The following is a 26,446-nucleotide window of genomic DNA, read 5'->3' on the forward strand; positions in this document are numbered from 1 at the left end:
CCATCTGTATGTCTTCTTTGGAGAAATGTCTATTTAGTCCTTTGGCCCATTTTTTGATTGGGTCATTTATTTTTCTGGAGTTGAGCTGTAGGAGTTGCTTGTATATTTTTGAGATTAGTTGTTTGTCAGTTGCTTCATTTGCTATTATTTTCTCCCATTCTGAAGGCTGTCTTTTCACCTTGCTAATAGTTTCCTTTGATGTGCAGAAGCTTTTAAGGTTAATTAGGTCCCATTTGTTTATTTTTGCTTTTATTTCCAATTCAGCTTTCTTCATAGTCCAACTCTCACATCCATATATGACTACTGGAAAAACCATAGCCTTGACCAGATGGACCTTTGTTGGCAAAGTAATGTCTCTGCTTTTGAATATGCTATCTAGGTTGGTCATAACTTTCCTTCCAAGGAGTAAGCGTCTTTTAATTTCATGGCTGCAATCATCATCTGCAGTGATTTTGGAGCCCCCCAAAATAAAGTCTGACTCTGTTTCCACTGTTTCCCCATCTATTTCCCATGAAGTGATGGGACCAGATGCCATGATCTTCGTTTTCTGAATGTTGAGTTTTAAGCCAGCTTTTTCACTCTCCACTTTCACTTTCATCAAGAGGCTTTTTAGTTCCTCTTCACTTTCTGCCATAAGGGTGGTGTCATCTGCATAACTGAGGTTATTGATATTTCTCCCGGCAATCTTAATTCCAGCTTGTGCTTCCTCCAGCCCAGCGTTTCTCATGATGTACTCTGCGTGTTCATCACCCATAATTTTTTTGCTGTTAAGCAGTCTTTGTTATTTTTTAATAAAGTGGCCTTTCTTGACTTAAATATGAGTAAAATAAAGTTAATTCTGCAACAAAATTGATTTTTACCTAAACTTGCTATAATTCTTAGTTTTAGTGAGCTGGTTTAAGGATAAAGTATATAGATTTAAAGGTAAATTGTCCAGGCCAGAATACTGGAGTGAGTTCAGTTCAGTTCAGTTCAGTTGCTCAGTCGTGTCCTTCTCTTTGCCACCCCATGGACCACACCATGCCAGGCTTCCCTGTCCCTCACCAACTCCCAGAGTTTACCCAAACTCATGTCCATTGAGTTGGTGATGCCACCCAACCATCTCATCTTCTGTCGTCCCCTTCTCCTCCTGCCTTCAATCTTTCCCAGCATCAGGGTCTTTTCAAATGAGTCAGCTCTTCGCATCAGGTGGCCAAAGTATGGGAGTTTCAGCTTCAACATCAGTCCTTCCAATGAACACTCAGAACTGATCTCCTTTAGGATGGACTGGTTGGATCTCCTTGCAGTCCAAGGGACTCTCAAGAGTCTTCTCCAATACCACAGTTCAAAAGCATCAATTCCTTGGCGCCCAGCTTTCTTTATAGTCCAACTCTCATATCCATACATGACTACTGGAAAAACCATAGCCTTGACTAGATGGACCTTTGTTGACAAAGTAATGTCTCTGCTTTTTAATATGCTGTTTAGGTTGGTCATAACTTTTCTTCCAAGGAGTAAGCATCTTTTCATTTCATGAGCTGTACCCTTCTCCAGGGGATCTTCCCAATCCAGGGATCGAACCCGGGTCTCTCATATTGCAGGCAGATTCTTTACCAGCTGAGCCACAAGGGAAGCCCAAGAATACTGAAGTGGATAGCCTATACCTTCTCCAGCATGTCTTCCCAATCCAGGAATCGAAGTGGGGTCTCTTGCATTGCAGGTGGATTCTTTACCAACTTAGCTCTCAGGGAAGCCCAAAATAAAGTTAATTTTGCAACAAAATTGATTTTCCTAAACTTGCTGTAATTCTTAGTTTTAGTAAGCTGGTTTAAGGATAAAGTATGGTGATTGCTTGTTAAACTTTTTTAGAATTATTTACTTAAAGTTCTTCTCTAATCTGTTTTTCACCTATTTTTGTAAAATACACATGAAATAAGAAGCATTCAAGTTCTCTCAACCTATATTCACTATTTTTGAGTTGTGTAGTGTCCTTCTACTGACCAAATATAATTTTCTTTTATAGGATTCAAATGCAATCATTGAAAGATTCCCCACAATTTGCCAGCTGTTGGCAAAATCTTGCTGGAGTCCTTTTATCTTAGCTTACGGTAAGAATCCGAAGCGTGTCCTCTAAAAATCCAATCTTTTAATGATAATTTTAATCTTTGCATTGTTTAACAGCATTCAGAGCTTTAAATGATAAGCATTTCTCTTATTTTTCATGAAACAACTTATCAAATATATTCCTTGTTCTTTTACAAAGATGGGATTCTTTATTGTTGTCCATATATGTTTGTGTACATGTGTATGGATACACACACACACAGATGTGTAGGAGAATAGAAAGTCTTGAATTAGACAGCAGATGCTCCCGGATGATTCTTGCAGCCTCATTTTTTAATTCAGTATAAAATGATTATAGTGAAATAATTTCGTTTCACAATTTAATATTAACTCATGTGCTCTTTTCCATGTGTAAAATTCTTTAGTGTCTGAATCCTGCCTTGGCTCTGCCATTATTTAGGGAACACATTTTGGTTTTATCCAAGGTTAGGAGGAATTTGAAGACACTTTGAGGGAGGTGTCCCTTCACTGACCTCCTACCTACCTGTCTAGCCACATTTCCTGTTGCAATATCATGTGCCTTGTAGCTAGGTTAAATTAGTAACAGTGTTTGATGTCTGGGCCTGTGACATGCAGTTCTTTTTGCCTGGAACTTTGTTGTCATCTCAAATCCTCAAAACTTCTTTGAAATAGCTTTGCTAGGACTCAGTTAGGAACCTTCCTTAGTGTATCCACAGTTGCCAGCATCTCCCTTAATTATAACTCTTACTATACTGCTTTATAATTATTGGCTTGCCTGTCTAATGTCCTGGAAGACTGAACATCGCAGGAAATGTGGTTTTTGTTCTCTTGGTTTTCACAGAGCTTAGCATAGGGTGGAGTAGGCATATCTGAAAGTGTACATAGAGATTTAATGTCTTGATTTGACTATGTTGTTAGCTAATAGAATCTTTACTTTTCATGTTTTTAAAAGTAAAAAACTAATTGCCTAATATAATGATGCTGTGTGCTCAGTTGTGTCTGACCCCATGGACTATAGCCTGCCAGGCTCCCCTGTACTTGGAATCTTCCCACTAAAAATACTGAAGTGCGTTGCCATTTCCTCCTCTGGAGGATCTTCCCAACCCAGGGGTTGAACCCACATCTCCTACATCTATGGGTAAGATATACCCATCTGAATGCAGAGTTCCAAAGAATAGCAAGGACAGATAAGAAAGCCTTCTCAGTGATCAGTGCAAAGAAATAGAGGAAAACAATAGAATGGGAAAGACTAGAGATCTCTTCAAGAAAATTAGAGATATCAAGGGAACATTTCATGCAAAGATGGGCTCAATAAAGGACAGGAATGGTATGGACCTAACAGAAGCAAAAGATATTAAGAAGAGGTGGCAAGAATACACAGAAGAACTATACAGAAAGATCTTCATGAGCCAGATAACCACAATGGTGTGATCATTGACCTGGAGCCAGCTATCCTAGAGTGTGAAGTCAAGTAGGCCTTCAGAAGCATTATTACGAACAAAGCTAGTGGAGATGATGGAATTCCAGTTAAGCTGTTTCCAATCCCAAAAGATGATGCTGTGAAAGTGCTGCACTCAATATGCCAGCAAATTTGGAAAACTCAGCAGTGGCCACAGGACTGGAGAAGCTCAGTTTTCATTCCAATCCCAAAGAAAGAATGCTCAAACTACCACACAATTGCATTCATCTCACATGCTAGCAATTTTGAGAATGCTCAAAATTCTCCAAGCCAGGCTTCAATAGTACATGAACCTTGAACTTCTAGATGTTCAAGCTGGAATTAGAAAAGGCAGAGGAATTAGAGAGAAAACATCCGATGGATCATCAAAAAAGCAAGAGAGTTCCAGAAAAACATCTACTTCTGCTTTATTGACTATGTCAAAGCCTTTGACTGTGTGGATCACAACAAACTGGATAATTCTTCAAGAGATGGGATTACCAGACTGCTTTACCTGCCTCCTGAGAAATCTGTATGCAGGTCAAGAAGCAGCAGTTAGAACCAGACATGGAAGAACAGACTGGTTCCAAATTGAGAAAGGAGTATATCAAGGTTGTATATTGTCACCCTGCTTATTTAACTTAGATGCAGAGTTCATCATGCAAAATGCCAGGCTGGATGAAGCACAAGCTGGAATCAAGATTTCCAGAAGTATCAATAACCTCAGATACACAGATGATGCCACATTTATGGCAGAAAGTGAAGAAGAACTAAAGAGCCTCTTGATGAAAGTGAAAGAGGAGAGTGAAAAAGTTGACTTAAAACTCAACATTCAAAAAACGAAGATCATGGCACCTGGTCCTATCACTTCATGGCTGATAGATGGAGAAACAGTGGAAACGGAGGCAGGCTTTATTTTTTTGGGCTCCAAAATCACTGCAGCTAGCAACTGCAGCCATGAAATGAAAAGAAACTTGCTCCTTGGAAGAAAACTGATGACCAACCTACATAGCATATTAAAAAGCAGAGACATTACTTTGCCAGCAAAGGTCCGTCTAGTCAAAGCTGTGGTTTTTCCAGTAGTCATTCATGTATAGATGTGAGAGCTGGACTACAAAAAAAACTAAGTGCCGAAGAATTGATGCTTTTGAACTGTGGTGTTGGAGAAGACTCTTGAGAATCCATTGGATTGCAAACAGATCTAACCAGTCTGTCCTAAAGGAAATCAGTCCTGAATATTCATTGGAAGGACTGATGCTGAAACCAAAACTCCAATACTTTGGCCACCTGATGTGAAGAACTGACTCATTTGAAAAGACCCTGATGCTGGGAAAGATTGAAGGCAGGGGGATAAGGGGATGAGAGAGGATGAGATAGTTGGATGCATCACTGACTCAATGGACATGAGTTTGAGCAAGCTCTGGGAGTTGGTGATGGACAGGGAAGTCTGGCGTGCTGCATTCCTTGGGGGCGCAAAGAGTCAGACATGACTGAGCAACTGAAGTGAACAGAACTGGTACATCTTTTGAATTGGCAGATGGATTCTCTACCACTGAGCTACCTAGGAAGTCCCCATAATGGTAATGGAATCAAAAATAAAATGAATATTCCCCTTTCATGTTTTAGAGAATTATATAATATCTCTGTCCTCGCCTGTTATAAGTAATTATAAGAAGATTGAACTTGATGGGGAAGGGACAGCATTTGCATTTACTTCCATGAACGTACATGTGTTGGTACAGTATGTATACTCACATTCATTCACTTTACCACCGTCTTCATCTGTTGTTTTTCTTCTTCACTTACACTCTTCTTGCTTCCCCGTCTCCCTTGGGTTGACTCTTCCTCCCTTGAGTTGACTCTTAGCTTTTTCAAATTCTTGATCTAAAATGGCAAAGGCATCACTGTATTTGTGTACCAGGGCCATGCCTGTCCTAAATTTATATATTTCAACTCAGCTAGTGTTTCTTAAAAACTTTTGACCAGAAATACATTTTCTGTACACGTGTATATATGTGTAGATACGGTTACACACACACACACACACACACATTTCATGAAAATATGCTTACTTTAATTACCTGCAATTCGTATTCACAATACCATTTTAATGGTTTTCATGACCCCAAACTCATTTTACAATCCATCAACGGATCATGACCAAAAGTTTGAAAATCATTGAGCTAGGCCATTGGTGGCAAGAGAAAGGAAAAGAAACTCTTGAATTTCCTCCATTTAAAGGCATAATTCATTGTTAGATACTTCATGAATTGAATAACCACTTTTTAGCAAAAGGAAATAATATGTCCTTTAAGTGTACCTAGTGGTGAGGAACTAAAAGCCTCTTAATGAAGGTGAGAAGGAGAATGAAAAAATTGGTTTAAAACTCAACATTAAGAAAACTAAGATCATGGCATCTGGTCCCACCGCTTCATGGCAAACAGAAGGGGAAAAAGTTGAAACACTGGCTTTATTTTCTTGGGCTCCAAAATCACTGCTGCTGCTGCTAAGTCACTTCAGTTGTGTTCAACTCTGTGTGACCCCATAGACGGCAGCCCACTAGGCTCCCCTGTCTCTGGGATTCTCCAGGCAAGAACACTGGAGTGGGTTGCTATTTCCTTCTCCAATGCATGAAAGTGAAAAGTGAAAGTGAAGTCACTCAGTTGTGTCTGACTCTTAGCGACCCCATGGACTGCAGCCTACCAGGCTCCTCTGTCCATGGGATTTTCCAAGCAAGAGTACTGGAGTAGGTTGCCATCGCCTTCTCCCCAAAATCACTGCAGATGGTATGAAATTAAAAGACCTTAGAAGAAAAGCTCTGACAAACCTAGACTGCATAGTATAAAGTAGAGACTTCACTTTGCTGACAAAGGTCCATATAGTCAGAGCTATGGTTTTGCTGATAATCATGTACAAATGTGAGAGTTGGACCATAAAGACGGCTGAGCATCAAAGAGTTCATCAAGAGTGCTGAAGAATACTCTTGAGAGTCCCTTGGACTGCAAAGTGATCAAACCAGTCAAACGGAAATCAACCCTGAATATTCATTGTAAGGTCTGATGCTGAAACTGAAGCTCCAATACTTTGGCCACCTGACGCGAAAAGCTGAGTCTGGAAAAAGACCCTGATGCTGGGAAAGATTGAGGGCAGGAGGAGAAGGGGACGACAGAGGATGAGATGGTTCGATAGCATCGTGACTCAATGGACATAAATTTGAGGAAGCTCTAGGAGATAGTGAAGGACGACAGAGCCTGGCTTGCTGCTGTCCATGGGGTTGCAAAGATCTGGACACAACTTAGCAACTGAACAACGGCAGCAGTGGATATAGGACATATCCTTAATTCAGAAATGTTAATATGTTAAAAAGTTTGGGTTGTAGAATTGAAGTAAAATGAGCAGCGTTGCTCACTTGGTATTGAGCACTGTTCTCTACGGATTGCATAGTGGGTCTGATTGAATTCATGATAGGTTTGCAGGATAGGTATTTATGGATTACTATAGATATGCCACTTTTCTCAGAATACAGAACTAATAAAATTCAAGATTTGACTCCTCTAAAGCCTACATTTTTGTAATGATCTGTTCCTGCAGATCATACGACTGTGGTTGAAATGTTCCAGTCCTGGCTTTACCATGAGCTAGCTTCATGTGAATGTATATATTCACTATTCTTTTTAAAAACAGCAAGCCTTAGGAAAACATGGCTCACAATTTCTGCACCCAAGGAGCTTCTGGTTAGGGAAAAAAGAGACCTAAGTAGGTCAGCCAGACTCAGGATGATGGTTGGTGCTGTGGAGCTTTGCATGAATTGCTGAGGGGAAGGAGAGTTTCACAGGGGAGGTTTTGTGGGGACTAGCTCTTGAAGGACAGTAGATGAGATGGGATTTTCTAAGGCAAGCCACCCAGCTCACTGGATCTCCGATTCTTTATGTGTGAACGTGAGAGGCTGTACTGATTTATCCCTGTGGCCTTAAACTTGTGTCTGTCTGTGATCTCTCCTTAGCACCTAATCTCCATTACTTTGGCCCCTCTGACAACCAGAAGCAAATTCTCCATCTCTGTTTAAATGCTTATGTTACCTTTTGAATTGCCCATTAAATTTTAATTTCTTGAATTGCCCATTAAATTTCAGTTTCCTGCTTGAAGTACCCATTTGGTGTCAAGCTCCTGGAGACTGACAGGCAGAGAACTCCATGAGTGATCAAATCTTGGCTATGTTGCCACTGTTGTTTGACTCGCTGGGCACTTTCTTCCAGGAAAGTATCTCTTCTTATGATTTCATAATATCAAAATTACCTTTGAAATACAATACAAAATAAACAATTTCCATCAAGGAAAGAAGTAAGTTTCCCTTAATGGTAAGTGAAAATAAGATCAGAAATAAGGATAATAAAGAAGGAGGAGGGATTTGAAAATTAAAAGACACAAAGAGAAGAGAAAAATTAGATAATAGAAAGGGAGAAAACGCCTTTTATTCAGTGGTGTTCTCTGTGTAAAATTACTGCCTTCACCTTAGAGTTCTGGCTGGTAGGTTCTAACTCTGCCCTCATGATTCACATATTAATATCATAACTGTAGCCTCTTCTGGGAGAAGGCAATGGCACCCCACTCCAGTACTCTTGCCTGGAAAATCCCATAGACGGAGGAGCCTGGTAGGCCGAGGTCCATGGGGTTGCTAAGAGTCGGACACGACTGAGCGACTTCACTTTCACTTTTCACTTTCATGCATTGGAGAAGGAAATGGCAACCCATTCCAGTGTTCTTTCCTGGAGAAGCCCAGGGACAGGGGAACCTGGTGGGCTGCCGTCTATGGGGTCGCACAGAGTGGGACACGACTGAAGTGACTTAGCAGCAGTAGCAGCAGCAGCCTCTTTTACTCACGCTTTTTGTAATGCTCAAAATTCTCCAAGCCAGGCTTCAGCAATAAGTGAACCGTGAACTTCCAGATGTTCAAGCTGGTTTTAGAAAAGGCAGAGGAACCAGAGATCAAATTGCCAACATCCGCTGGGTCATGGAAAAAGCAAGAGAGTTTCAGAAAAACATCTATTTCTGCTTTATTGACTATGCCAAAGCCTTTGACTGTGTGCATCACAATCAACTGTGGAAAATTCTGAAAGAGATGGGAATACCAGACCACCTGACCTGCCTCTTGAGAAACGTATATGCAGGTCAGGAGGCAACAGTTAGAACTGGACATGGAACAACAGACTGGTTCCAAATAGGAAAGGAGTATGTCAAGGTTGTATACTGTCACCCTGCTTATTTAACTTATATGCAGAGTACATCATGAGAAACGCTGGACTGGAAGAAACACAAGCTGGAATCAAGACTGCCGGAAGAAATATCAATAACCTCAGATATGCAGATGACACCACCCTTATGGCAGAAAGTGAAGAGGAACTCAAAAGCCTCTTGATGAAAGTGAAAGTGGAGAGTGAAAAAGTTGGCTTAAAACTCAACATTCAGAAAACGAAGATCATGGCATCTGGTCCCATCACTTCATGGGAAATAGATGGGGAAACAGTGGAAACAGTGTCAGACTTTATTTTTCTGGGCTCCAAAATCACTGCAGATGGTGACTGCAGCCATGAAATTAAAAGACGCTTACTCCTTGGAAGGAAAGTTATGACCAACCTAGATAGCATATTCAAAAGCAGAGACATTACTTTGCCAACAAAGGTCCATCTAGTCAAGGCTATGGTTTTTCCAGTGGTCTTGTATGGATGTGAGAGTTGGACTGTGAAGAAAGCTGAGCACCAAAGAATTGATGCTTTTGTACTGTGGTGTTGGAGAAGACTCTTGAGAGTCCCTTGGACTGCAAGGAGATCCAGCCAGTCCATTCTGAAGGAGATCAGCCCTGGGAGTTCTTTGGAAGGACTGATGCTAAAGCTGAAACTCCAGTACTTTGGCCACCTCATGCGAAGAGTTGACTCACTGGAAAAGACCCTGATGCTGGGAGGGATTGGGGGCAGGAGGAGAAGGGGACTATAGAGGATGAGATGGCCGGATGGCATCACTAACTCGATGGACGTGACTCTGAGTGAGCTCTGGGAGTTGGTGATGGACAGGGAGGCCTGGCATGCTGTGATTCATGGGGTTGCAAAGAGTTGGACACAACTGAGCGACTGAACTCACCTGAGAGTTTGCCTTCAAACTTGGCAACTGAAAACAATAAATATTTATTGTCTAAAAATATGCTGCTGTCAGTTTGAAACTATAGAATTAATTTAGCTTTCATTTAGACTTTCAGTTCAAGATATCAAAAAATAAAATAATTGGGTGACAAATATATGTTAGTATATTCCTTTCCCCTACACTAATTTTTAGAATGCAGATTTGCACTGATGACTGCCCACATGATGAATCCCAGGCAATTTTCTATCCCCAGTGCCCTAGCCCTGGTACCTGAGCCTCCAGGGAGGAACCTGACAGATGCCATCCCCTGTGGACAGTGCTGGTGGCATTCATGAATAACAAGTGGTGGCTTTCATTTTTAAGTCTCTAAAGCAAAGTAAGCTCATTAATAGTACATTTCAGTGCATTGATTCTGGGCAAAAAAGGCACCTCCTTAAGGCTGGTTGAAAGTTATTCTGGCTCTTCTTGTTGAGAGAAAAGTAAAAAATAATACACTTGTTGAAATAAATGTGCAGAGTCACTTAATACCTGGGGAAAGATCTCATTTTTTGGATTTTTTAGATTTGTGCTTTATCGCTAACATTTTCATTCTTCCTCTTTTTTCTTTTTATTGGTGAAGTCTGATTTTTTGGAAATGCTTCCCATTGGGTTGCATTCTCTTTAACACAGGAAGTTGCTTGCATAAGCCTATCAATAGATGTATTATCACACTTGTGACATGCAGATAGTTATAATTTCTTCGGATTTTTAAAACAGTACAACAGATTTTAATCAATGGCATTGGTTCAGCCTGAAGAACTCTAGAATCTTCAGAGGGTAAATAACATGATTCTTGCAATAAACTGATTTCAGGCAAGCTAGTGATGGTATTTGAGCTCATAAAAACTAGGAAAAATATGAATATCTCTCAGGATAACTCCTGGTAAAGTTTGTTCAGAAATGTTAGTTATTAGAAGAGCATAGGCTTATGAATGTTTATGGGGGGGGGTGGCGAGATGGGTTTAAAATTAGTATCAGAGTCCTTTGATGTGTGGTAGAAAATGCAGAGGTAGCTTACTATAGTTTGTGTTCTCCTTATTTCTTGTTAAGAAGCCATCAGAAATGCTCTGTTTATGAAATTGCAGTTGATAACAAAGTAAAGAGCATCAGGTGATCTGCAGAGGTGTGATTACAGGTGCTGGGTTTCCTCAGCCTCAGCTCCATGGCCTTGTGGTAGAGTCCACAGTAGCTTGGCTCTAGTTCAGATACTGACATCTTCAGTTTTTAGGCCTCGTTTTTGCTTTCCAGTTGTGTTCTAAAATCTCCAACTTGAATGGACTTAGTTGCCAAAGGAGAAAAGAGAAAATGGCTTACCAAATAGATGTGCTGTCCACATAGAAGATTTCAAAGGTCGACATTGTTATCACATATTTAGTAAAGTTTTACGCTTTAGAGTAAAGCATTAGTGATCTCAGGTGGCCTCAGCTTGCAAAAGCTTGGAGGGGGACTTGGGTTTCCAGCCAGAGACTGAGGCTGGGTTGTGGCGGTGAAAGCCCCAGATTCCTAGCCACTAGACCAGTGGTTAGTGACAAGGGCCCTGGCCCTTCAGCTTCGCAGAAAAGGATTCCCACAATGACAGAAAGTGGTGAAACGAAGTATTTATTAAGAGGGGGAAAAAGTACAGTTGTGTGGATAGACACACAGGCAGACTCAGAGGGAGAATCCCTGAGTGCGTCCTTGTGGCAGTTTGAATTACTTTTGTGGGGCATTTCTTCCGTTTTTCCTTTGGCCAGTCATTTTGATTTACCTGGTTCACGGTCCGTGTTTGGTCTATCTCAGGATCCTCTCGGGTGTGCACACACTTCTTAGCCAAGGTAGATTTTACTGAAAAGGTGTCTGGGTGGGGAACATCCTTTAATACAACTCTCCTTTGACCTCTGAGGAGCCTTTTCTTCAAGTGTGAGGTCAGGGAGGTCTCCTGACTTTGAGAATAAGAAATATGTGGACTGGGCAAGGCCCAGCCTTCTCCCTTAATTGTCCTGGTATCCACAAGGAATGAACCTCCAGTTGCTTTACTCTGAGAAGGAGCCCATCTACCTCCTGCCTCATGAGGAGCATGTGAAAGGCTTCTGTTTTGTCCAAACCATCTGGTATTGAAAAGAATGTTTTTTAAAACAATTCTTTGTGTTAAATTTATTTCTAACAAGTGAAGGTATTTTGGCCAATTAGATTAAATCAGAAATATTGACTACCACTCATAGCAGTGATGTTGCCTTAAAAAGGTTGAAATTACTAATGGTTTGAAAATAAAATAAAGAACTGATCTTGAAAATAAAAAGGACTGATTCTCTTAGTTCCTTCCATCTTTCTCTTTTGGCTTTAAAAATTGCTTCTGTGACAGAAAAGGAATTGACCACACAAAGGCTAAGCATAAGTAATCCTTGAACCCAAGAAGGAAAAAAAAACCCACAAAATTAAGTTTCACACATGATCCCGGATGCTTGTTCAGTGAACTTCGTAGTTTGTGATTTTTCTAAAACATTTATAATAAATGTGTTTCCTTTAAATATAATGTTTACAGATTTTATACTGATTATCTTTTCTTTCTATTTTATCAAGCCTACTTATTTTAACCTTCATTTCTGCAGATGAAAGCCCCAAAATCCTAATATGGTGCTTGTGTTGTCTGATTAAGAAAGATCCACAGAATTCTAGAGAATCAAAACTTAATTCCTGGACACGGGTAAGTGTACAAAAGCCCTGTACTGCTTTAAATTCAACTGATTATTTAAAAATGCTGCTTTGATAGTCTAGAAACTTTCAAACACATCCTTCACTGTTACATTATCTTGCTGGTTATAAAGTTTTTCAAGAGATTTCATTTTTGTTTGATTGTGACTTCCGTATGAGATAGATCCTCAGGGTGAACCTCCCTATGCCTACAAAAGCTAATTTTGAGCAGTTTTAGAAAGTTGCTCTTAGGTAATTGAAAGAATGTACTCTCTTTCCTTCTATGATAGCAACTGTTTCTTCCTACCAACCTACATTAAATACTTATATAATTCCTCTTCAGATACTTCTATGCCTCTCTCAGAATGCATTCCATACTAAAACTGAATTTTGTAAGTACCCTGGGAGCACTTTATTTTGTGTCCTAAAGTTGGTACTCTGGTCAGTGTGCTCAGACTAGCATCTGGTACTGATTGGCTGTTGCTGCAAACACCGTCAAATCAGTTACCCAACCATGCTAGTTCAGGTAGCTGACAGCTTCCTGAATTCCCGCTGTCTGTTTCTGCTTTCTTTTGAATGATGGGCACAAAGAGGAGAATTTTGTAAAGCTGTGCTTAGCTGCCCTCACCACCAGTAACTTGGCTGTTCTTTCTTACCTCTTGCTGTCCTGCTGCAGTAACCCCAAGGACTTACATGAATGTCAAACTCCACTTCCTATGCATATGGTCCAGATTAGCTGCTTAGTATTATGAAATCACCCACCCAAATTAACGCACATGGTTTTGTCTGACTGGTGATATCATTCCATTCACTGCTTTTTACCATTCCTTTGTTTTATACAAAGTGGCTGGCAGAGATAACAAAGACAGTGTATTTTTTGTTAGATTAAAAGGAGAATTGGAAGAACGGTAAGAAGTGAAAAGGATTGAGTGAGGGAAGGGAAAAAAATGCACCTTTTAATTGGAAAGAAAGTTAATGTTAAGAGCTAAAGAAAGGAACTGATAAATAGAATTAGGGAAGAAAAGATCCGAAAAACAGGCCATAGAGGTAGAATAACATATTTAGTTTTTAAATTTTTTAATCATTGCTTTTGTTGAGTGTTTGCTCTCTTAATGATTATTTAGGACATATATTTTTATTGGCTAGCTCATTCAGTCCTGGAATAGGCCATCTAATAAAGTATTTTTAGAGTGATCAGGTTCAGTTCAGTTCAGTCACTCAGTCATCTGACTCTTTGCGACCCCATGAACTGCAGCACATCAGGCCTCCCTGTCCATCACCAACTCCCAGAGTCTACCCAAACCCATGTCCATTGAGTCAGTGATGCCATCCAGCCATCTCATCCTCTGTCATCCCCTTCTCCTCCTGCCCTCAATCTTTCCCAGCATCAGGGTCTTTTTCAGTGAGTCAGGTCTTCGCATCAGGTGGCCAAAGTATTGGAGTTTCAGCTTCAACATCAGTCCTTCCAATGAACACCCAGGACTGATCTCCTTTAGGATGGACTGGTTGGATCTCCTCACAGTCCAGGGGACTCTCAAGAGTCTTCTCCAATACCACAGTTCAAAAGCATCAATTCTTCTGCACTCAGCTTTCTTTATAGTCCAACTTTCACATCCGTACATGACCACTGGAAAAACCATAGCCTTGACTAGATGGACCTTTGTTGGCAAAGTAATGTCTCTGCTTTTTAATATGCTGTCTAGGTTGGTCATAACTTTCCTTCCAAGGAGTAAGCGTCTTTTAATTTCATGGCTGCAATCACCATCTGCAGTGATCAGGTTAACTTTCTTCATTTAACTAGTGATTATATTAGCCTAGTTTTGAATTTTTAGCCTTGCAGTTTATTCTGTAGGTTTCCCTTATTTAATTTTATGTCCATTTAATAAATACATACTCATTAAGAATAGCCCAGGCAGGTAAATTTAAAACACTTAATTCCTGTGTGTGTTAGTCTCTCAGTTGTGTCCGATTATCTGACTCTTTGTGACCCTGTGGACTGTAGCCCACCAGACTTCTCTGTCCATGGAATTCTCCAGGCAAAATACTAGAGTAAGTAGCCATTCCCTTCTCCAGGGAATCTTTTCAACCTTAGGATCGAAACTGGGCCTTCTGCTTTGCAGACGGATTCCTTACCGCCTGAGCCACCAAGGAAGCCCCACTTAATTCCTACCTTCAGAGAATTTACAGACTCTACCAGGTCATTCTAGGGCAGTGCCAATGGGTTATTGGTAGAGCTGTGTACAGGGGTGATGGTGACACAGCGGATGGACACTTGTTCAAACTTGGGCATTTGGAGACCTTTCCTGGGGGAATTATGCATCAGCTGAGTTTTGAAGGATGACTAGGAGAGGTGCCGCTAGTGATAGAGTCTGCCTGCCAGTGCAAGAGACACAAGAGACTCGGGACCGATCCCTGGTTTGGGAAGATCTCCTGGAGTGTGAAATGGAACCCCACTCCAGTATTTTTGCCTGAAAAATTCCATGGCAGAGGAACCTGGCAGGTTACAGTCCATAGGGACACAGAGTCAGGCACAATTGATCACAACACATGATGTATTCAGGGAGCTTCAGGTGCTTAGATATGCCTGAGTTTGGGATTTTATAAGGTTGATAATGAAGCATAAAGCCTTATGTATGATTATAAGAAGTTTTTATTTTGCCTTGAAAGCAGTGGGAAAACCACCAGAGTATTTTCAATAGAAAAATCATATGGCCAGGTGTGAGTTTTAGAAACTAAATAGCAAAAGGAAGTTGATTTGGAAGGCGTCAGGGATAGCACTTTCAAAGCTATTGTAGTGGTAAAAGCGAGAAATTGTGAAAACCTGAATGAAATGGAGAGGAGGGGCAAGATTTATGATATTAATAAGGTAAATATGTAAAGGTATAATGACAGATTAGGTGCAGCTATACTTAGGCGTAGGTGGAGTTGAACCTAGTGTTTTCAGGAGAGTGGCTGATTTGCACATAGGCGTTGACAGTCCTCAGGATTTGGGAACAGTGAAAGCCCTGGATAGGGGTGAGATTACCCAGGAAGAGTATCTAGTGTGAGGAGGGGAATGGGCCTAGGGACAACCTTGGGAGACTCTGGCATTTAAGGAGTGAGTGGAAGAAATTTACACTGCACACTAGAAAGGGGGAGTCCAAGAAGTAAAAGGGGAAAACAGCAGCATTTCAAGAAGGAATGAGTGGTCATTTATATCTAATACTAGTATGGCACTGTCCAACAGAAACAAAGTACATTCTAATAGCTGTTTTCAATTTTTTATTAGCTGCTTTAAGAAATGTAAAAAGAAAAAGTTGAGACTAATTTTAATAATTATTTTTATTTAGCCCCATATATCTAAAATACTATTATTTAAATACATAATCTATATAAAATTATTAATGTGATTATTTTATAATATTTTTGTATATTGAATCTTGGAGATCCAGTGTATATGTTACACTTAATTCAGTGTATATGTTGCCTCTTAGTTCAGAGGCTAAGTTTTCATTTGATATTCTTGATCTATTTTATAAAATACAGCATTGAAAAAGTAGGTTCACATATCCAAATTGTTTCAGAGAAACTTAAAACTGAATCAACTGTTTTCAAATTTAAATTTAATTAACAGTTAAAAACTCGTTTTTCCTCATTATACCTGTTACACTTGAAACTGCTCAATAGCTGAAGTGAAGTGAAATGAAGTCGCTCAGTTGTGTCCCAGTCTTTTCGACCCCATGGATGGTAGCCCACCAGGCTCTGCCATCCATGGGATTTTCTGGGCAAGAATACTGGAGTGGGCTGCTATTTCCTTCTCCAGGGGATCTTCCCAACTCAGGGATCGAACCCAGGTCTCCTGCATTGCAGACAGACGCTTTTACCATCTGAGCCACCAGGGAAGCCCAATAGCTGAATAGGTCATAAAGAGTTGGACACAGCTGAGCAACTTTCAGTTTCTTTATGGCTGTTAGTATTTGCCTTAATATATTGGAGTGTTCCTGTGTTGAGTATATATATATTTTTATAATTGTTGTATCTTTTTTTTGGATTGATTCTTTGACCATTATGTAGTGTCCTTCTTTGTCTCCTGTAACAATCTTTATTTTAAAGTCTATCTTATCAGTAATGCTTCCTTTTGATTTCCATTTGCATGGAAAATCTTTTTCCATTCCCTTACTTTCAGTCGGTGTGGGTTTTTTGATCTGAAGCTGGTCTCTTATAGACAACACATATACAGGTCTTGTTTTTGTATCTATTCAGCCAGTCTGTGTCTGTTGGTTGGAGCATTTAATCCATTTAGTGAAAAGTGAAAGTCGCTCAGTCATGTCCGACTCTCTGTGGCCCTATGGACTATACAGTCCATGGAATTCTCCAGGCCAAAATACTGGATTGGGTAGCCTTTCCCTTCTCCAGGGGATCTTCCCAACCCAGGGATCAAAACCAGGTCTCTTGGATTATAGGTGGATTCTTTACCAGCTGAGCTACCAGGGAAGCAATCCATTTATGTTTAAGGTAATTATTGATAGCATATTCAAAAGCAGAGACATTACTTTGCCAACAAAGGTTCGTCTAGTCAAGGCTATGGTTTTTCCTGTGGTCATGTATGGATGTGAGAGTTGGACTGTGAAGAAGGCTGAGCACCAAAGAATTGATGCTTTTGAACTGTGGTGTTGGAGAAGACTCTTGAGAGTCCCTTGGACTGCAAGGAGATCCAACCAGTCCATTCTGAAGGAGATCAGCCCTGGGATTTCTTTGGAAGGAATGGTGCTAAAGCTGAAACTCCAGTACTTTGGCCACCTCATGCGAAGAGTTGACTCACTGGAAAAGACCCTGATGCTGGGAGGGATTGGGGGCAGGAGGAGAAGGGGACGCCAGAGGATGAGATGGCTAGATGGCATCACTGACTCGATGGACGTGAGTCTGAGTGAACTCCGGGAGTTGGTGATGGACAGGGAGGCCTGGCATGCTGTGATTCATGGGGTCGCAAGGAGTCGGACACGACTGAGCGACTAATCTGATCTGATCTGATGTTCCTATTGGGGCTTCCCTGGTAGCTCATCTGATAAAGAATCTATCTGCAATGCAGGAGGCCCCGGTTCCTTTCCTGGGTTGGAAAGATCCCTTGGAGAAGGGATAGGCTATCCACTTCAGTATTCTTGGACTTCCGTGGTGGGCTCAGATGGTAAAGAATCCACCTGCGATGTGGGAGACGTGGGTTCGATCCCTGAGTTGAGGATCCCCTGGAGAAAGGCATGGCAACCAATTCCAGTATTCTTGCCTGGAGAATCCCCATGGACAGGGGAGCCTGGCTACAGTTATGGGTTGCAAAGAGTCAGACACCACTGAGCAGCTAAGCACACTGAGTACAGCGCAGCACGTGTTCCTATTGCCATTTTCTTAGTTGTTTTGGATTTGTTTTTGTAGGTCTTTTTTCTCCCTTCCTCTTTTGTTCTCTTCTCTTGTGATCTGATGACTAACTTTAGCATTGTGTTTAAATTCTTTTTTCTTTTTTTTTGTGTGTGTATCTACTGTAGATTCTCAGTTTGCAGTTACCATGAGGTTTTGATACAGCAGTTTATATATAAACAAGATTGTTTTAAATTTCTAGTCTTCTAATTTCAAATGCATTCCCAATATCCTGCATTTGTGCTCTCTTCTCACAGTTGCTGATTTTGATATATTGGTGTGCAGATGATTTACTACATTTATGTTTGCCTTACTGGTGAGCTTTTCTGTTCATAATTTTCTTCTTCCTAGTTGTGGCCTTTTCTACTTAAAGAAGTTCCTTATAGCATTTATTACAAAGTTGGTCTGATGGTGCTGAATTCTCTTAGTTATTGCTTGTCTGTAAAGCTTTTGATTTCTCTGTTGAATCAGAATGAGAACTTTGCTGGATAGCATATTCTTCCCTTCCCTCTTAAATATATTGTGTCACTCCTGAACTTCCCTGGTGGCTCAATGGTAAATAATCCACATACAATGCAGGAGACATAAGTTCTATTCCTGGGTCGTGAAGGTCCCCTGGGGAAGGCAATGGCAACCCACTCCAGTATTCTTGCCTGCAAAAAAATCCCATTGACAGAGGAGCCTGGCCGGCTCCTCTGGCAGTCCCTTCTGTCTACAGTTTCTGCTAAGTTATCAGTTGATAACCTTACAGTATTCCCTTGTATGTTATTTGTTGCTTTTAGTGTTTTCTCTCTTTAATTTTTGTCAGTGTGTTTAGTATGTGTCTCAGCATTTTGCTCCTTGGGTTTATTCTGCCTAGAACTCTGCACTTCCTGGACTTCAGTGACTATTTCCTTTCCCATGAAAGAGAAGTTTTCTGCTATTATCTCTTCAAATATTTTCTCAGGTCTTTTCTCTCTCTTCTTCTTCTTGAACCCCTATAATGCAAATGTTATTGCATTTAATATTGTCCCAGAGGTGTTTTTAGGCTGTCTTCATTTCTTTTAATTCTTTTTTTCCTTTATTCTGTTTAATGGCAGTGATTTTCACCTTCCTGTCTTCCAGCTCACTTATCCATTCTTCTGCCTAAGTTAGTCTGTTATTGTTTGTTCTAATTTATTTTTCATTTCAATTATTGTAGTGTTCATCTCTGTTTTTTAAGTTTTTCTACATCTTCATCAAACATTTCTTGCATATTCTCAAACTGTGCCTCCATTCTTTTTCTGAGATCTTAGATCATTTTCACTCTCATTACTCATTACTCAGATAGGTTGCCTGTCTCCGCTTCACTTGGTTGTTCTTCAGGGGTTTTATCTTTTTCCTTCATCTGGGACATATTCCTCTGTTTTCTCATTTTGGTCCGACTTTCTGTGATTGTATTTTCTGTTCCGCAGGGCTATAGTTCTTCTTGCTTCTACTGGCTGTCTGAGAGGTTTGTGATGGTGGGTAGGTCTGGATCCTGCTCACTGGTGGATGGATATGGGTCTTGTCTCTTGGGTGGACAGGGCTATGCTTAAGAAGACTTTAAGCAGGCTAACTGCCAACAGTTGGAGCTGTCTTCCTCTTCTGTTTGTTGTTTGGCCTGAGGTGTCCCAGCACTGGAGTCTGCAGCCTGATAGGTTGGGCTAGGTCTTAAGGAGAAAATGGTGACCTCCAGGAGCGCTTGTGCCAATGAATGCTTGCCAGGACTGCCACTGCTAGTCTTGTCCCTGCACCTCTGCAGGAGACTGTCAGATACTCACAGGTAGGTCTGGCCCAGTGTCCTATGAGGTCACGACTTTTGTCCTTGGGTCCTGGTATGTATGGGATCTTGTGTGCACCCCCCCCCCACCAACCGTGGAGTTTCAGTTGCCCCCAGTCTTGTGGAATTCCTCTGATCAAACCCCACTGGCCTTCAAAGCCAGATTCTCTGGGGGCTTCCCTTCCTATTGCTAGACCCTCAGGCTGGGAAACCTGATGTGGGTCACTCCTATAGGAGAATTTCTGTGGTATAATTATTTCCCAATTTGTGGGTTGCCCACCCGGCAGGTATAGGACTTGATTTTATCTTGATTGTGCCCTTCCTACCATCTTGTTGTAGCTTCCTCTTTGTCTTTGAATGTAGGGTCTCTTTTTTGTTAGATTTCAGCATTGTTGTTTGTTTTGGCAATAGTTTTTAAGCAGTCATTGGTGATTTTGGGGTTTTTTTAAGAAGCAGTGAGCTCACATCCTTCTACTCCATCTTGCCAGCCCTCCAATGATGGCACAGATAGCATCCAATGGAAGATGGTGCAGAGGCAAATTCCATACTTGTCCTAGAAATTCTGCCTGATGCTTACTATAATGTTAATCTTTGTTAACATATTGTTTTGGAAATACATTAATTTCTCTGGAGTTTTACTAGTAACCACAAATGTACCATCAAATAATACCACCTCAATAGCTATTCTTACAGTTTAGAGACTGATTGAAGTCATAGGACTTTTTTCACATCTCTTTGGAATGCTTGGTTTTTGAAAAACTTAGTTTTACCAGTGAATCCACTGAACTGATACTTTTTGAGAACTTACTGTTTTCCAGGCAGTAAAGAGCCCAACGATACCATCATAGATGTGAAAATAGTCTTTTCTCAGAGTTTATAATCCAAATCTAGGCCTGCCAAATATAGGAAATACCTGTCTTCTTTGAATAAGATTATACCACTATTATTTTTAATCTGATGAGATGGAAATGGCAGAATACCAGAAGTGGAGATCAGTTAAAATGCTTTTATTCAATCTTTATACCATTTCAAAATGCAGTAGTAAGTAATAATCAGATGTTCCTGTATTCCTTCTGTCCTCTTCGTGATTCTTTAGAATAATAATGAAAAAACTTTAAAATTACAAAATCTAACCAATATACAAAACACTGCATGAACCATAAGTGCCAAGCTTAATAAATTGTCCCATATAAATATCCTTGCAATTCCCACCAGGTCAGGTAATAAAACAGAATATTGCCTTCCTCCTAGAAGCTACCTGTCCCCCGAGGGCCCTTTCCCATTTGTATGCTTTAGTGCATGGCTAACAGTAACTACTATCCTGACCTTTATTTACATTGCTCTAGCTTTTACCACTTAATTATGCTGTTTGGCCTGCTATTTTAATTTGATAAAAACAAAATAATGCAGTATGTGTTTGCACTATTGTGACTTATAAGAAATATCTATTTGATCATTCAGATGATCAATATATATTTTTTATTTGTTTTGGTCTTCATCTTCGTTTCCTGGACCACAGCTCCCAAAACCCTTGGAATCACCTAGGTGTTGAGAGTGATAAAAGGTGTTTTGTGTTATGTTAATAAGGTGATGTTTAGAGGGTCATATGTTAGCTTTTGTTAATATTGTGTTGAGAGCTGGTTCCCAAGAAAACCAACCTTGTAAGCAGAAGGTTGGAGCTTTCAGTCCCACTCTCTGACTTCCTGGGAGGGAAGGGGGCTTGAGGTTGAACCAGTTGCCTTTGGCCAATGATTTAGTCAGTCATGGCTTTATAATAAAGCCTCCCTAAAAACCTGAAGGACAGCTTTTTGCCCCTTTTCAGAGAGCTTCTATATAGAACAAGAATGATACTGCATGCCATCTTGACAGGCCTCAAGTTCTACAAGGACAGAAGCTCCTTTGTTTGAGACATTGCCCTGTGCATCTCTTTATTTGGCTGTTGGTTTGTGTCCTTTAACGTCATTTTATAATAAGTTGATCATCTAGTGTGTAAATGGGTTTCTTGAGTTCTGTGAACCACTCTAATAAATTAATTGAACTCAACAAGGGAGTGTGGGGACCTCTGATTTAGCCAGTTGTTCAGAAGTACAAGTAATAATCTGGGTTTGGGATTAGCATCCTGAGTTGGAGGAAGTCATTTGGACCTTTAGTTTGTAGCCAGTCCATCAGAAGCATAGGTAACTGCCGAGGACCAGCCCCGGCTGATCCAGGGTATTCGAAGGGGAGACTGCGTCGGCGACCTATTCAAATGGTAATTAGAGATATAAAGAGTAATAGAATGAGGATAGCTCAGTAGGAAAATTCAGTGGAGAAAAGAGGCTGAGTAGCTTGGTTTATGCGGAAAATCAATATAACCCGTGACACCAGGTTAGCTCTGACCACGGAGGCCGCAGGCGCCCTCTCGAATAGCGGAAGGTGCCCCACCTTAGACACCTTCTCGAGTGGGTCTTAGAAGCCCAGGCAAATAAGTGGTCGCAGAGGATATCCATGCTCCAGATGGAGACTTCAGCTGGAAGTTAAAGGAAAGAATGACATGGGGAGACCAAGCATTGGTGAGCAAGGCCCGTAGCTTTATTTTCAACAGGGGCTTTTATACCCTAAGTTACACATAGAGGATAATAGGGGATGCAAAGTCAGCAGTTTTTGATCCTTATCAAAAACCAGGGTTTCTTTCCTGCAAATTTACCGTATACAAATGATTTAGGTGATTTACATCATCTTCTGGCCAGAAGGCCTACTAACATTTTATGACTCTTGACAAGGACTTATCAACAAAGACTTATTTTCTCTAAGAGTAATTATTTTAAGGTTTGGCGCCATCTTCCAAAGATGAAATTGCATTCCTATAGGGCGGATGTGTAATGAGTTTACAACAAAGGAAAGAATTTATTACCTTAAGGGTCTAAAGTTACTAACACCAAGGCCACTACTTATTTTTTCTATATACCAACTATTAATTAATACATATTCAAGGATACAATTCAGGGGATGTGAAAACTTGGCAACAAGCATTGACTCATCAATGAAATCCTTTACTAGTTTATTCTGACAGTTTCTAACTCTCTGAGAGGTTCTAAGCTATTTGAATATCTTAAGCTTCCTGTGCCTCTCGAGGCTGGGAGACTGTAAACAATCGTATGCATAGCTGTAGGAGTCTGGGTAAACTTGTCAGGTGAGTTAGAGAGCCATCTGAGGGGTTTGGATTTAAACACTCCTAATTGCCCAGGAACTTTATTAATTGGAGCTGTAAGTTAACTCTTTGACAGAGAGAGAGAGATGGTGGTAGGGGACAGCCCCCAGTAAAGTCAGAGGTGAGAGCACAAAGCAATAAAGTAGGCAGACTCTGGTTTTTTTGGGGGGTAGATGCTCGAGAATATCTGGGCGGACTCCTGAGGCTCGATCCCGCCTTTGCGTATGCCGAGCCTCCTTCCTCATGACCTTTGTCACGAGTGGAATGCCTCACCGGCTCCGGCAGGTAACAACACAGGCTTTGATGATGATGATGAAAGTCATTCAGTCGTGTCTGACTCTTTGTGACCCCATGGACTGTATAGTCCATGGAATTCTCCAGGCCAGAATACTGGAGTGGGTAGCCTTTCCCTTCTCCAGGGGATCTTTCCAATCCAGGGATCAAACCCAGGTATCCCACATTACAGGCAGATTCTTTACCAGCTGAGCCACAAGGGAAGCCTAAGAGTCCTGGTGTGGTAGCCTATCCCTTCTCCAGTGGATCTTCCTGACCCAGGAGTCGAACCGGGGTCTTATGCTTTGCAGGTAGATTCTTTACCAACTGAGCTATGAGGGAATGGCCTCTAAAGTACCTGTCATACCTTTTTAAGGATGACATTTAAAATTTTATTGTTGTGAGATTTATTAATCTTTTCCTCTGTGATGAGTAAATTTGTATCTTATTTCAGAAAATTTATCCCACTTCAGAATCATGAAAACCTACATTATCTTCTAAAAAAATATTTATTTGTGTTTCCCATTTATGTCTGTGATCTACCTGTAACTGTTTCATTGTGTGACCTAAGGTAGGAGTCTATTTTCACTTTGTTTCCACATAGATACCTCATTGTCCCAGTACCATCATTGAAGAGTCTTTATTCTTTCAGTGAATCACAGTTTGTTGTGATACACATAGTCAAAAGGCTTTAGTGTAGTCAGTGAATCAGAAGTAGATGTTTTTCTGGAATTCCTTTGCTTTCTCTATGATCCAACAGATGTTGGTAATTTGATCTCTGGTTCCTCTGCCTTTTCTAAATCCAGGCTGTACATCTGGAATTTCTTGGTTCATATAATGCTGAGGCCTAGTTTGAAGGATTTTGAGCATTAACTTGCGAGCATGTGAAATGAGTGCAATTGTGCAGTAGTTGGAACATTCTTTGGCATTGCCCTTCTTTGGGATTGGAATGAAAACTGACCTTTTCCAGTCCTGTGGCTACTGCTGGGTTTTCCAAATTTGCTGGCATATTGACTACAGCACTCCAGCAGCAGCATCTTTTAGGATCTGAAATAACTCAGAGGGCATTCTATCACCTCCACTAACTTTGTTGTAGTGATGCTTCCTAAGGCCCACTTGACCTCACACTCCAGGATGTCTGGGTGTAGGTGAGCAATCACACCATTGTGGTTATCCAGGTCATTAAGATCTTTTTTTGTATAGATTTTTGTGAATTCTTGCCACCTCCTCTGTCTACCCTCTTGAAAAAAAGATGCAGTGATATCTGGGTATTAGCGTTTTTTTTCCTAGTCAGAGATAACTCAGTAGCACTGGATTGCACCCTGAATGGCTGCTGCAATTGTCATGTACTGTTCTACGTTCGGATCCTGTGCCTCAACAGCTAACAGTGCCTCCTAAGATAAAGAAAATTCACTTGCTATTTCCTGTATCATGAATCTCCTTGCTTCTGCAGTTACTCCTTCCTCTTGTCTCTCTTCACTCTTTGTGTTGCACACCAAGGAGTTCAGTGACATTGTCCTCTTGCAGATCTACCCCCAGCTTTTCACTGAGAGTCACTAAATTGCTGAAGACCTCTTTGGACTCTTCATCCATTTTCTCAAATCCACAAAACTCATGAACAAACTGCAAGCAAAGATTCTTCCAAATCCCATTCATTGTGATGGCAGTAACCTCATGCCAGGCAAAGTCAGTGCCTGATTAGTCACTGCCTGATAAAAAGTGTGACATAAATAAATATTTTTTGGAAGTCACTCTAACTCTCTGGTCCATAGGTTGAATGAGTGCCATAGTATTTGGTGGTAGATGCAATACTTTGACATTGGGATGAAGGTCTCCATGAATGGAGCATTGTCAGGCAGCAAAACAGTGTTGAATGGATGTAATTCTCCAAGCAGTATTTCTCTACCTCCAGGATAAAGTGGTGGAAAAACCAGCCCTGGAAAATGGCCTGCATAAGCAAGGCTTTGAGATTATAATCTTCTACACAACAGGAAGGGAGCCCTTAGCTATGTTTTTAAGGGCTCCTGGGCTCTCTCAATGGATAAACTAAGAGAGGCTTCAGCTTCATATAGCACCAAGCAAGAGTTAGCATGTCATTTGCTGCATTATAGCCTAGCATCAGCTTTTCCTGCTTACTGAGGTAACTTCAGTTTGACATCCTCTTCCAGTACAGTCCTGTCTCATCCACGTTTAAAACTTGCTCAGGTGAATATGCGCCTTCATCAATACTTCTCAGGGTGGTTCATGAAATTCCTGGACAGCTACCAAATCTGCACTTGCTGCCTTGTCATTTACTTTAATGTTGTGAATGTTGGCTCTGTCCTTGTTCTGATGAAACCAGCCATGGCTGGCATTAAAAGATATGCCCTCTGACTCTTCGTAAAAGCTTTTAGCGTTCCCTTCAGTTGGCATTAAGCTGAATGGGACTTGATCCTACTGCAGCCACACACTGAGAAGTTTCTCCATCTCCTCTAACACTTTTCTATGCTTCTTTGATATTATTGTTGACATCATTAGCACAGCAGACTTCACACATTCCATGATATTATCCTTATTCTTTAGAATCATGCTGATGGTTGAACAATTTGTTTTATAGGTATAGGCGACATCTACCATCTTTTTGCCTCACTCTTCTCTCTCAATTATTTTCACTTTTGATTCCATTGTTATTGCTTGGCACTTCTTAGCAGTACTAGCGACGTCACTGCTGCTTTTACACTTGGTTCTAGACATCCTGGGGTTGAAACAGAGATACTGTATGGTTGTATTGTATACAGTACTGTGCAGTAAAGTCCCCAAAGTACAACCACGTCTAGAGGATGCATGCACGTGACAGTCTACACCAGACATACGAACTCACTTAGCTGACTGGACGTGAGAAAGTTTAAATTTTGAACGTTCATATGTAAGAGACTTACTGTGTATAGTAAAGGTAGTAGATTAATCACTTATAAAGCTAATATGAGGCTTAAAAGACAAAGTAGCTATGATTACAATAATTAGTTAAATGATACACAAAATAAGAATACCAAAAAAATGATATAAAATGTGTTATGGGGAGAGTAAAAATGCAGAGCTTTAGTGCATTCAAATTTGAGTTGTTTTCGACTTAAAATACAGTATTATAAATATGTTACAACTGACATCGATAAAATGCATAGGCTCTTAAGAGACCACATTGAACAACTGAACATACCAATAAAATGGACAACCTAAAAGAATGGATAAATTCCTAGAAACATACCACTTATCAACAGTTAATCATTAAGAAATGGAAAATCTCAATATTCCAATTACCAGTAAGAGGATTGATTCAGTAATTAAAATTCTCCCAACAATCAAAAGTTTAGAACCAGATGGCTTCACCGGTGAATTATAGTGATAGTGAAGTCGCTCAGTCATGTCCGACTCTTTGCGACCCCATGGACAGTAGCCAACCAAGCTCCTCCGTCCATGGGATTTTCCAGGC

The 26,446-nt window shown here is 40.6% G+C and overlaps 1 protein-coding gene across 23 annotated transcripts in view; it reads left to right on the forward strand.

The window, feature by feature from the left end:
* The window catches only part of FANCC (FA complementation group C), a 348,242-nt gene that overhangs the window by 135,027 nt on the left and 186,769 nt on the right, over positions 1-26,446 (forward strand). For all 23 annotated transcript variants that reach the window (XM_070375326.1, XM_070375330.1, XM_070375332.1 and 20 more), the window contains 2 exons: positions 2,003-2,087; positions 12,265-12,359. In XM_070375326.1, the coding sequence (XP_070231427.1) occupies positions 2,003-2,087; positions 12,265-12,359 (180 nt within the window). The remainder of the gene's footprint in view (positions 1-2,002; positions 2,088-12,264; positions 12,360-26,446) is intronic.

The sequence above is a fragment of the Bos mutus genome, chromosome 8, assembly GCF_027580195.1.
Source record: "Bos mutus isolate GX-2022 chromosome 8, NWIPB_WYAK_1.1, whole genome shotgun sequence".
NCBI lineage: Eukaryota > Metazoa > Chordata > Mammalia > Artiodactyla > Bovidae > Bos > Bos mutus.